Source organism: Orycteropus afer, unplaced genomic scaffold (assembly GCF_000298275.1).
Source record: "Orycteropus afer afer isolate SDZICR_OR568_19922 unplaced genomic scaffold, OryAfe1.0 scaffold00242, whole genome shotgun sequence".
Classification (NCBI taxonomy): domain Eukaryota; kingdom Metazoa; phylum Chordata; class Mammalia; order Tubulidentata; family Orycteropodidae; genus Orycteropus; species Orycteropus afer.
The window spans coordinates 5,065,691-5,079,395 of record NW_006921829.1 but is presented as its reverse complement, the minus strand read 5'-3'; the positions used below and the strand labels follow the sequence as shown (position 1 = coordinate 5,079,395).

The following is a 13,705-nucleotide window of genomic DNA, read 5'->3' as shown; positions in this document are numbered from 1 at the left end:
CAACAAAGTCAAACTTATCAATAATTACCCTGAATGTTAATGGATTAAATGCACCAATCAAGAGACGGAGAGTTGCAGATTGGATAAGAAAACAAAACAATAGCCAATACAATGGCTACCAAAAAAATAAAATGCTTGATAATAAATCTTAAAAGGATCATAAAAGACCTATACAAAGAAAACTACAAAACACTATTTCAAGAAACTGTAAGTGATCTACATAAATGGAAGAACATTCCATGCTCATGGATAGGAAGATTGAACATTGTGAAAATGTCAATACTACCCAAAGCCTTCCCCAAAAGGGAATGCCCTCAACAAGATGGATTGACACAGTACTTACAACGATGGGCTCAGGTATAGCAAGGATCATGGGGCTGGCCAGGACCGGGCAGTGTTTTGTTCTGCTCTACAAAGGGTCGCCATGAATTGGAGATGAGTCGATGGCATCTAACAACATCATCAACCCAAAGCAATCTATACATTCAGATGCCATCAACATTTTTTAATGATATGGAAAAACCAATCACTTATTTTCTATGGAAAGAGATCCTGGATAAGCCAAGCACTACTAAAGAAGAACAAAAAAGTAGGAAGTCTCACACTCTTGGACCAGAAAACCTGCGATATAGCCACAGTAGTCAAAACAGCGTGGTATTGGTACAATGACAGACACATAGACCAGTGGAACAGAACTGAGAATCCAGAAATAGATCCATCAATCTACAGTTAGGTGATCTTTGACAAAGGGCCTAAACCCATGAAATGGGGAAGAGATAGTCTCTTTAACAAATAGTGCTGGGAAAAACTGGTTATCCATTTGCAGAAAAGTGAAACAAGACTCACACCTCACACCACACACAAAAATGAACTCCAGATGGATCAAAGACTTCAATGTGAAACCTAAAACTATAAAGTTCATCAAAGGAAAAACAGGGATAAATTTAGGGGCCCTAATTTATGGCATAAGTAGATGATCAAACATAACTCAAGATGCACAAACAGCAGAAGATAAAACTAGATGATTGGGACCCTCTAAAAGTTAAATTCTTATGCGCATCAATGGTTTTTTTTTTTTGTGTGTGTGTGTGCATCAAAGGACATCTCCAAAAGAGTAAAAAGAGGACCTATACATCAGGAAAAAATATTTGGCAATGACCTATGTGACAAGGTACTTATCTCTAAAATTTATAGAAAACTCTAACACCTCAATTTGAAAAAGATAAACAATCCAATTAAAAAATGGGTAGAAGACAAGAACAGATACTTAACTAAAGATGATATTCAGACAGCCAACAAACACATGAAGCAACACTGGCAATCATTAGCTATTAGAGAGATGCAACTCAAAACAATGAGATACTATCACACCACACTACTAACAGCAAATTTCAACAAGATAGACAATAACAAACGGCGGCAAGGATGTGGAGAGATTGGTCTCATACACGGTTAGTTGTTAGTTGTTGTCGTTATGTGCCGTCAAGTCGGACCCGACTCATAGCGACCCCTCCTTGGGTTTCCGAGGCAGTATCACTAGGGAAGTAGATTGCCCCATCTTCCTTCCAGGGAGTGGCTGGTGGGTTTGAACCGCCAGCCTTCTGGTTAGCAGTCAAGTGCCTTTAGCCACTATGCTACCAGAGCTCCAAAACAACCACTTTGGAAATCAGTATGGTCATTCCTTAAAAGGTAGGAATTAGAAATACCATTAGATCCAGCAATCCTGTTACCAGGTATATATCCTAAAGAAGTAAGAGCCAGGACACAAATAGATATATGCACACTCATGTTCACTGCAGCACTATTCACAATAGCTGAGAGATGGAAACAATCTAAATGCACATCAGCAGAAGAATGGATAACCAAACTATGGTACATATGCACTATGGAATACTATGCAACACTAAAGAACAATGTAGAGTCTGCAAAACACTGCCTAATGGGGATGTTGTTAAGCTTAACTTATGCTGAATGAAATGTCAATTACAGAAAGATAAATATTGTATTAGTTCATTATTGTAAAAAGTCAAGGAAATGTTTATATACGGAAGGAAAATTTCTTGGTTATCAGGGATGGGAGGGAAGGGGAGAGGAGGGGAGGAAAAATTGCTAGACAGGCAAGAGACAAGTACTGATTTCAGTGAAGAGAAAGGCAATATACCCAAATCAAGTGACCAACAAAATAACACTAAGGGAAAGGAAGACACAAAGAGGTGCACAAGAGGTATAGACAACAAAAAGATAAACACTTTTACATATACAATACTGTGTTATCAGTGGTAACAAACATTAATTTACGGGTGTGATAGCTGGAGCTGTGTGTCAACTTGGCTGGACTACAATTCTGTGTGGTTTAAGCAATTGTGATGTAGGTTGTTCCAATGATGGGATCAGATGAATATGTTTTGAGCAGTCAACCCGCTGAAAGGGAGTTTTCCTAGGGGTGTGGCCTTCTTCCAGTATATTTATGGACATCCTGGGAAAAGAGACACTCTTCTGTGGATCGGGATTCTGTTGCACTGCCTACAACTGTCCATGAGCGAAAAATCCACCATTCGGCCTGGAGATCTTGGATTGTTATTTGTTGGAGTCAGTCAACAGCCAGTATACTGCCTGGCAACCTTGCACTCCTCAGCCCTGGTAGCTGCATGAGTTGGGAAAAGCCTACAGTTTGACGTTTGATCCAAGAACTTTGGACTTGCCAGCTTCTATAAGTGTGTGAGCCATTTTCCTAAGACACATTTCCCTTTCTCTCTCTCTGTAAGCCTTACTGGTTTTGTTTCTCTAGAGAACCCAGTCTAACACATTTGGTACTGAGAGTGGTTCTAGAGAAAAAATCATAAAGATGGGCTTCCTAAATTGGTTCTCCAATTTGATTAATCATAAAGACACTAGTGACCCTGCCTCTGTTAGTAAAGAGGGGCCTGCTAATCCGTGGCATGAGGTGGCAACATTAATATGCAAAATAGCACCACCAAAAGATCAAGTACTTGTGAGAAGTGAGACTCTGGGTGATCACATACTTGATACTTTTCTGCAATTCTGTCAGCATGAGTATAAGGAAACTGGTTGGTTGGTCCTACTTACACTAGACAAAGTGGTGAAAGAGCGAGATGAGCTCAGGGCTGCTCAGTCATGGTTTAAGTGCCGCATAAAAGACCTCAATATTTCTAGTTGTGCTCTGAAAGAAAGCCTTATTTCTTCTAGTAACAGAGCTGTTATTGCCGAAAACCAAACCCAGAGTCTTATCGTAAGGGTGGCTGAATTACAATGCCAATTAAATTACCAACCCAGAATGGTCTCTGAAGTTAAAGTGAGGGTTCATTGGGAAAAAATGGGATCTTGAAACCTGTAATGGGGACATATGGGCAGATAGTCAGGAAGATCAGGATATGGAGCCTATAAATTCTGCTGAATCCCTCCCATCTGAAGGGATTACTGTAAACCCATCATCCCCTCCACCTCAGTTTGATGGAATTAACCCAGCTGTTCCTGCTGGGTCATTTCCTGAGGCAGAGGCCATGGAAGACATTGCTGAATGTTCTCAGGAACTGCCCCAACCACCCATTGTTGCTGCTACACCTATAACTAAAATTAAGTCCAAGTGAGCGCCAAAAGATGAAACACAAAAGTGTGACTGAGGAAGTGGCACGCTACACTCAAAAAGACCTACTTGATTTTGCTAACATATACAGAGAGAAACCTGGAAAATATGTATGGGAATGGCTACTGAGGGTGTGGGATAATGCTGCAAAGAATGTAAGATTGGATCAGTCTGAGTTTATTGATTTAGGCCCACTAAGTACGGATTCTTCATTCAACGTTTCAGCTCGAGAGGTTAGGAAAGGATCTAATAGTTTATTTGATTGGCTTACAGACATGGATTATGCAGTGGCCACCCTCAAGTCAAGTTGAAGTACCAGACCTGCCTTAGTATAATGTAGAAGAAGGTATCCAGAGGCTTAGGAAATTGGCTTCTTAGAATGAATTTATCAGATTAGAACTCTGGAGGGGTTGCAGAGATTACTGCCACCATCAAGGTCTTGAGGGATACAGGGGTGGTGATTCCCAACATATCCCATTTTATTCACCTATTTGGCCTGTGCAAAAAACAGATGGATCTTGGAGAATGACAGTGGATTATCGTAAACTTAATCAGGTGGTGACTCCAATTGCAGCTGCTGTTCCTGATGTGGTTTCATTGCTTGAGTAAATTAGTACATTTCCTGGTACTTGGTATGCAGCAACTGATCTGGCCAATGCCTTTTTCTCAATACCAATTTCAAAGGACCATCAGAAGCAGTTTGCTTTCAGCTGGCAAGGTCAACAGTATACTTTCACAGCGCTTCCTCAGTGGTATATCAGCTTCCCAGCACTGTCATATTTTAGTCCATAGGGATCTTGATCACCTTTCCTTTCCACAAAACATCACATTGGTCCATCGTATTGATGATATTATGGTGAATGGACCCAGTAAGGAAGAAATATCAATGACTCCAGACTTACTGGTGAGGCATCTGCATGCTAGAGGATGGGAAATTAACCCAACAAAAATTCAGGCACCTTCCACCTCAGTGAAATTTCTAGGGGTCCAATGGTGTGAGGCATGTCGAGATATTCCTACTAAAGTGAAGGATAAGTTATTGTATCTGGCTTCCCCCACAACTAAAAAGGAGGCACAATGTTTGGTGGGCCTCTTTGGATTTTGGAGGCAACATATGCCTCATTTGGGTGTGTTGCTGCGGCCTACTTATCAAGTGACTCGGAAAGCTGCTAGTTTTGAGTGGGGCCCAGCACAACAGAAGGCTCTGTAACAGGTTCAGGCTGCCGTGCAGGCTACTCTGGCACTTGGCCCATAGGATCCAGCTGATCCAATGGTGCCTGAAGTGTCTGTAGTAGATAGAGATGCTGTTTGGAGTCTTTGGCAGGTCCCTATTGGTGAATCGCAATGCAGACCCTTGGGATTTTGGAGCAGAGCCTTGCCATCCTCTGCAGATAGCTACTCTCCTTTTGAGAACCAGCTTTTAGCTTGTTACTGGGTTTTAGTAGAGGCTGAACGCCTAACCATGGGCCACCAAATCACAATGAGGTCTGAGCTGCCCATCATGAACTGGGTGTTGTCTGATCCACAGAGTCATAACATTGGATGTGCACAGCAGCACTCCATCATTAAATGGAAATGGTATATCAGAGATCAGGCTCGAGCAGGACCTGAATGCACAAGTAAGTTGCATGAGGAAGTGGCCCAAATGCCTATGGTCTGCACTCCAGTCACATTACCTTCCCTCTCCCAGTCTGCACCTATGGCCTCATGGGGAGCTCCTTATGATCAGTTGACTGAGGAAGAGAAAACTCGTGCCTGGTTTACTGATGGTTCTGTGCGATATGCAGGCACCACTCGAAAGTGGACAGTAGCAGCATTGCGCCCCTTTCTGGGACTTCCTTGGAGGATAGTGGTGAAGAGAAATCTTCTCAATGGGCAGAACTTCAAGGTGTGCATATGGCTGTTCATCTAGCATGGAGTAAGAAATGGCCAGATGTGTGATTATATACGGTTTCATGGGCTATGGCTAATGGTTTTGCTGGATGGTCTGGTACTTGGAAGGAGCATGATTGGAAAATTGGTGACAAGGATGTATGGGGAAGAGGTATGTGGATAGATCTCTCTGAATGGACCAAAGGAATTAAAGATATTTGTGTTTCATGTGAATGCCCACCAAAAAGTGACCTTGGCAGAGAAGGACTTTAACAATCAGGTGGATAGGATGATACATTCAATGGAAACCAGCCATCCTTTTTCCCCAGCTACTCCTGTCTTTGCTCAATGGGCTCATGAACAAAGTGGCCATGGTGGCAGGTATGGAGGTTATGCATGGGCTCAGCCACATGGACTCCCACTTACCAAGGCTGATTTGGCTACTGCCACTGCTGAGTGCCCAATCTGCCAGCAGCAGAGATTAACACTGAGTCCACGATATGGCACCATTCCTCAGGGTGATTAGCCAGCAACCTGGTGGCAGGTTGATTACACTGGACCACCACTTCCATCATGGAAAGGACAGCATTTTGTTCTTACTGAAATAGAATACTTAATCTGGATATGGATTCGCCTTCCCTGCATGCAATGCTTCAGCCAAAACTACCATCTGTGAACTTACAGAATGCCTCATCCACTGTCATGGTATCCCATAGAGCATTGCTTCAGATCAAGGGACTCACTTTAGTGTGGCAATGGGCCTATGCTCATGGAATTCACTGGTCTTACCATGCTCCCCATCATCCTGAAACAGCTGGCTTGATAGAATGATGGAATGGCCTCCTGAAACACAATTACAGTGCCAGCTAGGTGGCAATACCTTGAAGGGTTGGGGCAATGTTCTCTAGGAGGCTGTGTATGCTCTAAACCAGAGTCCAATATACGGTTCTGTTTCTCCAATAGCCAGGATTCACAGGTCCAGGAACCAAGGGGTGGAAACAGGAGTGGTACCACTCACTATTAGCCCTAGTGACCAGCTCAAAAAATTTTTGCTTCCTGTCCCTGTTACTTTACGCTCTGCAGGTCTGAAGATCTAAGTCCCAAAAGGAGGAACACTCCCACCTGGAGACACAATATTGATTGCTTTGAACTGGAAATTAAGAAAACCACCTGGTCATTTTGGCTTCCTCATGCCTCTGGATCAACAGATAAAGAAGGGCATTACTATATTATCTGGTGTGACAGATCCTGATTACTAAGGGGACATTGGATTGACATTACATAAAAGGGAAGAATACACTTGGTATTTCCTGATGTAAAGAAAAATATGTCTGGAATATAGGAGATTCTTTAGGATGTCTCTTATTACTACCATGCCCTGTGATTAAAGTCAATGGAAAATTACAGCAACCCAAATCTGATATGACTGCTAATGGCCCAGATCCATCAGGAATGAAGGTTGGGGTCACCCCACCAGGCAAAGAACCATGACCAGCTGAGGTGCTTGCTGAGGACAAGGGAAATACAGAATGGGTGGTAGAAAAAGGTAGTTCTAAATATCAGCTACAACCACCTGACTAGTTACAGAAACAAGGACTGTGATTGTTATATTTTTTCATTGTATATGTGCATCAAATATTTTTGTTTCCTTCTGTTACGAACTATGGAATGTAAATGAGGTTAATGCGTTTCGGATGTCCGTGTGTTGGCGTATCATGTTAGGCTCAAATATGACTTCATAATTGTCCTTATTTAGAGATTATATATGGTTAAGAAGATGTGTACAACTGCCAAGTTGACAAGGGGTGGACTGTGATAGTTGGAGCTATGTGTCAACTTGGCTGGACCACAATTCTGTGTAGTTTAAGCAATTGTGATGTGGGTTATTCCAATGATGGGATCAGATGAATGTTTTGAGCAGCCAATTCTTTGAAAGGGAGTTTCCCTAGGGGTGTGGCCTGCTTCCAGTATATTTATGGACATCGTGGCAAAAGAGACACTCTTCTGTGGACTGGGATTCTGTTGTGCTGCCTACAACTGTCTGTGAGTGAATAATCCACCATTCAGCCTGGAGATCTTAGATTCATTATGTGTTGGAGTCAACAACCAGTATACTGCCTGCCAACCTTGAGCTCCTCAGCCCCAATAGTTGCATGAGTTGGGAAAAGCCTCCAGCTTGACGTTTGATCTAAGAACTTTGGACTTGCCAACTTCTATAAGTGTGTGAGCCATTTTCCTAAGATAAATTTCCCTTTCTCTCTCTCTATAAGCTTTACTGGTTTTGTTTCTCTAGACAACCCAGTCTAACACAACAGGTAAATTGATGGGTAGACAGGCTGAATGATTAGGTATGTCTAGGCAAGAGGGAATATATCCATGACCATATACAAGGTTGGCAGACATTATTTCTATATATGTATTTGTATGTGCTATAAGAATATTCATACAACTAGAATGAGAGCAAAGTTATGGTAACTTCTTAGGCATAGTCAAACCTTCTGATGGAACGAAATGTTAGACCTGTGGGCTTGGGGCCATGGTCACAGGGTATATCAAGCTCAAGTGGCATAACATACTACACAAAAACACTGTTCTACATCCTATTTGGTGAGTAGTGACTAGGGTCTTAAAGCTTGCAAGCAGCCATCTAGATGCAATAATGGGTCTCTCCTCATCCAGAGCTAAGAAGAATGAAGAAAACTAAAGATGGACTAGTGGTTCATGTGAACCTCAGCCTATATGACCATGAGACCAGAAGAACTAGATGGTGCCCAGCTACCATTGTCAACCACTTGGAAAGGGATCAGTGCAGGAGATCCTAGACAGAGTGGGAGAATAATATGGAACAAAACTCAAAATCATAAAAAATACCAAGTTTACTGGTCTGATAGAGCCTGATGAGGCTCCCCTTGAGACTATAGCCCCTAGTTACCTGTCTGGTCTGAAACTGAACTCACTCTTGTGGTTTCCAGCCAAACAAAAGACAGGCATATAAATGGTGTGAACATTTATACCAGATAGATATACTCCTTAGAACAATCAATCATGGGAAAACAGAAGGGCAGTGTTTTCACAGAGAGATAGCTCAGGGGGTAGGAATGCACAGGAAAGAAGGACACAGGGAAGAAGTAACTACCTCCTTGTAGTAGGAGGAAGTAGGAAAAAAGCTGTTATAATGGGGGGATTGCAGTCCATGTCACAAAATAATATATGTATAAACTGCTGTATGGAAAATGAATTTGCTCTGTAAACCTTCACCCAATCACAATAAAAATAAAATAAAAAAAGATAGGAAAGGAAAAAAGACTAAAACGGATGTCAGAAGAAACTCTGAAACTTACTCGTGAATGGTGATAGCTAAAGTGAAAGGAATAAACGTTGAAATAAAAGAGGTGAACAGAAGTTTTCAAAGGGTAGCTCCATCAAAGTAAAGTAGTATAATGAAATATACAAAGATCTGGAATTAGAAAATCAAAAGGGAAGAATACACTTGGTATTTCTCAAGCTGAAAGAACTGAAGAAAAAATTGAAGGCTCAAGTTGCAATACTGAAAGATTCTAAGTGCAAAATATTGAATGATGCAGGAAGCATCAACAGAAGATGGAAGAAATACAGTCACTGTACCAAAAAGAACTAGTTGACATTTCACCACTTCAGTAGGTAGCACATGACCAGGAACCAATGGTATTGAAGGAAGAAGTCCCAGCTGCACTGAATGAATTGGTGACAAACAAGTCTCTAAGAACTGACAGAATACCCAATGAGATGTTTCAATAAACATGCAGCGCTGGTGGCACTAATTCGTTGATGCTAGGAAATTTGGAAGACCTGACCAACCAACTGGAAGCCCACATTTGTGCCCATTTCAAAGTAAGGTGATCCAACAGAATGTGGAAATTATCCAACAATATCATTAATACCACACACAATTAAGATAATTCAGAAACAGTTGCAGCAGTACATTGACAGGAACTTCCAGAAATGCAAGGTAGTTTCAGAAGAGGATGTGGAATGAGGGATATCATTCCTGATGTTAGAAGGATCTTAGCTGAGAGCAAATACCAGAAAGATGTCTACTTGTGTTTTGTTGACTATGCAAAGGCATTTTACTATGTGAATTCTAACTAATTATGGATAACACTGTGAAGAATGGGAATTCCAGAACACTTAATTGTGCTCAGGAGGAACCTGTACATAGATCAAGATGCAGTTATTCAAAAAGAATAAGGGAATACTGCACGGTTTAAAATCAGGAAGGGTGTGTGTCAACGTTGGATCTTTTTACCGTACTTATTCAATATGTATGTTTAGCTAATAATCTGAGAAGCTGGACTGTATGAAGAAGAATGCTGCATCAGGATTGGAAGAAGACTAATGTGAGATATACGGATGACACCACCTTGCTTGCTGAAAGTGAAGATGACTTGAAGCACTTATTGATGAAGATCAAAGTCTACAGTCTTCAGTATGAATTACACCTCAACACAAAGAACAAAAATCCTCACAGCACGACTAATAAACAACATCATGATAAATGGAGAAAAGACTGAAGTTGTCAGGGATTTAATTTTACTTGGATTTACAATTAACTTCCATGGAAGGAGCAGTCAAGACATCAGACATCGTATTGGTGGGTAAATCTGCTGCGAAAGACCTTTTTAAAGGGTTGAAGAGCAAAGATGTCACTTTGAAGACTAAGGTGCCCTGTACCCCTGCCCTGGTATTTTCAACCATTTCATGTGCATGTGAAAGCTGGACAATGAATAATGAAGACTGAAGAAGAACTGATGCCTTTAAATTTTGGTGTTGGTGAAGAATATTGAGAATAACATGGTCTGTCAGAAGAATGAACAAATCTGTCCTATAAGAACTGCAGCCAGTTTGCTCTTTAGAAGTGAGAATGGTGATGTTGTCAGAAGGACCAGACCCTGGAGAAGGATATTGTGGTATGTAATGTGGAGGATCAGAGAAAAAATGTAAGATTCGCAATGAGGTGGATTTACACAGTGGCTGCAAAGGTGGGTTCAAGTATGGCAAGGATTGTGAGGATGGTGCAGGACTAGGCACTGTTTTGTTCTGTTGCACACAGGGTCACTATAAGTTGGAGGCAATGTGATGGCACCTAACAACAACAATTCAATGACATCTGTACTGAGCTCTTGGACATGTCTCCATGTCTGATCTGCATATCTTTCTGAATAAAGAGAAAATAATTATATGCATCCTTTAAAAATTTTCTTCCCACTTCTGCGTTTTTTAAACATTCTAACATCTTAAACACTTCATAATTTATTTCCTAAGTCTCAATTTTTTAAAAGATGGTTTTAAAGTCAAGAATAAGTTAATGCTAGAAATGCCTGGCTGTGTACTGAAATCATTCATTCAGTAATCCAAACCAAGGCATGAACATTATTATATCCTAACTCATTGAATGGGAAGGTGCTAGGAACAAAAGGATTCTGCAAAAAACTTACCTGGTGTTTGGTAATTGTTTTCCCAGAAGAAAATGGCTTTTGAAACAAAACCATAAAAAATGCAGTCCTGTTAATATAAATATTAACATTAATCAATATTAAATATAAAGTGTGGGTTTAAGCAAAGACAAGTATTTTAAACAAATATATAATTTGAATTTGAAAGATACGTTATCCTCCAAAGAAATCGTAAGAAACTGTATTTATTCAAGTAAGGCTCTCATTGCAACATTCTGGAAACTCTTCTTTTGGAATTGCCTTCAGAAAGAGTTCACAGGCTATAGAAGGAGTTTCAATATTTTTTTGTATCTTGTAATAACAGAGAAAATAATTTACATTTTCTCCAAAATTCAGTAATACCAAATTTTGAAATAGAAATGAAGGACTAATTATGTCTCTTTCAAATTCTCAAAACAATTATACAAAAACATCCTAGTCAAGAATCACTTTCTATAATCATCAACATTATACCCCCAAGAGTCTTTAACAGATTTTCCTTTACATAGAGGGTGTCACCATCATTATCTTAGGGTCCAGACAATCGTTATTTAGAAAGAATTTCTTACCATATTCAGAATAATGTAAACTTCATACTGTAAGAAAACCCTGTGCCATAAGGAAAACAGGTAATAAAAATAGCCCAGCTTGGTTTAATTTAGAAAAATAAGGATCATTTGTGCTAAGACAAGCTTTAGGTAAGGCTCTGTGCCTGCTACAAGGTTAGTTCACAATAGAATCGTGGTCTGGGAATCCCTCAAGTGCCTGAGATCCATTCACAAACTCTGCAAGGTACTAACTATTTTCATAAAAATATAAAGACATTATTGGCCCTTTTCATTTTCATTATCTCATGAGTTCATATGAAATTTTTTTAGAGATTAGATGACATGAGATAGTGCAAAAGAATTAATGCTGAAGCAGCTATAAGGTATAAGCATCTAGCTGTTTTCTAGTAAGTCAGACTTTTATAGAAATGTGCAAAAAAATCTCATTAATACAAACTAAAGTAAAAGTCTATGTTTTGGCAAGCTATTAGAGTATAACAATCCCTTCTCTAATGTCTTTGTACTCTAATCTTAGGTATTTTTTTTTAATGAAATGTTTGTCAGGAGGGATAAATTATATAAAAAATTCGAAGTAAAATTTCTTTAAATATAGTTAAAAAAGGATTTTGCAAGAAATAAAAAAAAAATTCAGAAAATACACACACACACAACACACTTACCCAAGTTTTAATATAAAAATGAACTGAACAATGTGAACTTCTTTTAGGATATCATATGATTCAAAAAGTCCCACAGCCTTAAAAAATTTGGTGAAACACAGCAATACAATATATTTTGTTAATCTGAAAAAGAAAAGCAGAAACAAATTTTATTAACATTGAAATCACAAAGAATTCTGTAATCTTTGTTTTTCTCTTATTCAAGTAATAGAAGTCTTTATAGAAACCATATAACAATTAAAGCAATGACTGTATGGATGCCACAGGACTGGGCAGTGTTTTATTCTGTTTTACATAGGTTTGCTATTAGTTGGAAATGACTTGACAACATGTAACAAAAACACATAAATCACAGAAATACACATAAACTAAAAAATGAAACAATACAAAAAATACCCAAACAACTCATCTTCCCATAGGATAACTATAGTTAACATTTTGGTATATATACTTACAGAATCTTTCCAATGTATACAAATACATATGCATAAAGTCTACTAAAGAAAAAGTCAAGCTAAAACTAAACATGCTTTTGATTAATTAAGATATGTGTACTATTCTGTAACCTAATTTTTAAAATTAATTTAGTTGACCCTTAAATAACACAGGACTGAATAGCGTAGGTCCACTAACATGTGGATGTTTTACAAGACATGGGATCTTGGAATAATTTGAGACACACCACACCAGAAAAATTAACAGAAGATGACTTGATGGAGATAAGTGTTTCCAAACCAGTGACAAGCAGTGACGAACACAGAGAAAAAGCAGTGCCAGACAACAAACTGACATTAGACGATCTGGCAGAAGGGTGCCGATTATTTAAGACTGCTTTTGACTTATGACATGGATCCTTCTGATATGGGTACTGAAACTAAAGCAAACATTGGAAAAAGGATTGGTGTTGTATAGAAACATTTTAGAGAAATGAAAAAGCAAAAGAGCCAAGACAGAAATTGTGATATATTTCTCTGAAGTTATACTGAGTGTACCTGTCTCCCCTTCCACCTCCTAGCACCTCTTCAACTTCTGAGACAGCATGATCACCCCTCCTCTTCCTCAGCCTAATCAACATGAAGATGAGGATGAAGGCCTTTATGATGATCCACTTCCACTTAATGACTAAAAAATCAGCACACAATACAGTTGATAAAATTATCTGTACGTATGTGCATACGTATGTATGTGTCTGTTTAAAAATCTAATAACTGTATGACAAGAACTGTGTTAATCAACTGTTTATGCTATTGGTAAGGCTTCTGATCAACAGTAGACCATCAGTAGTTAAGTTTTTTGGCAGTCAAAAGTTGTACGTGGATTTTCGATTGCACAGGGGTAGGTGCCCCTAATTCTCATGCTGTTTAAAGGTCAACTGAAATTACACCAAACAAATGAGAACAACAACAAAAAAATAAAAAAAACAAACTCTATCTGCAATGAAACTAGAAGACCATAATACAGGAAGAAATAAGTATAGGGAAGATGGCAGACTAGGCAGAAGGACTGCACAGACCCTCTTCAACAAAAAAA

The 13,705-nt window shown here is 39.4% G+C and overlaps 1 protein-coding gene across 1 annotated transcript in view; it reads right to left on the bottom strand.

The window, feature by feature from the left end:
• The window catches only part of SLC30A5 (solute carrier family 30 member 5), a 75,939-nt gene that overhangs the window by 49,896 nt on the left and 12,338 nt on the right, over positions 1 to 13,705 (bottom strand). Inside the window, exons 2-3 of the mRNA XM_007949181.2 lie at positions 12,176 to 12,298; positions 10,951 to 11,017 (exon numbers count right to left, since the gene is read on the bottom strand). Coding sequence (XP_007947372.1) covers positions 10,951 to 11,017; positions 12,176 to 12,298 — 190 coding nt within the window. The remainder of the gene's footprint in view (positions 1 to 10,950; positions 11,018 to 12,175; positions 12,299 to 13,705) is intronic.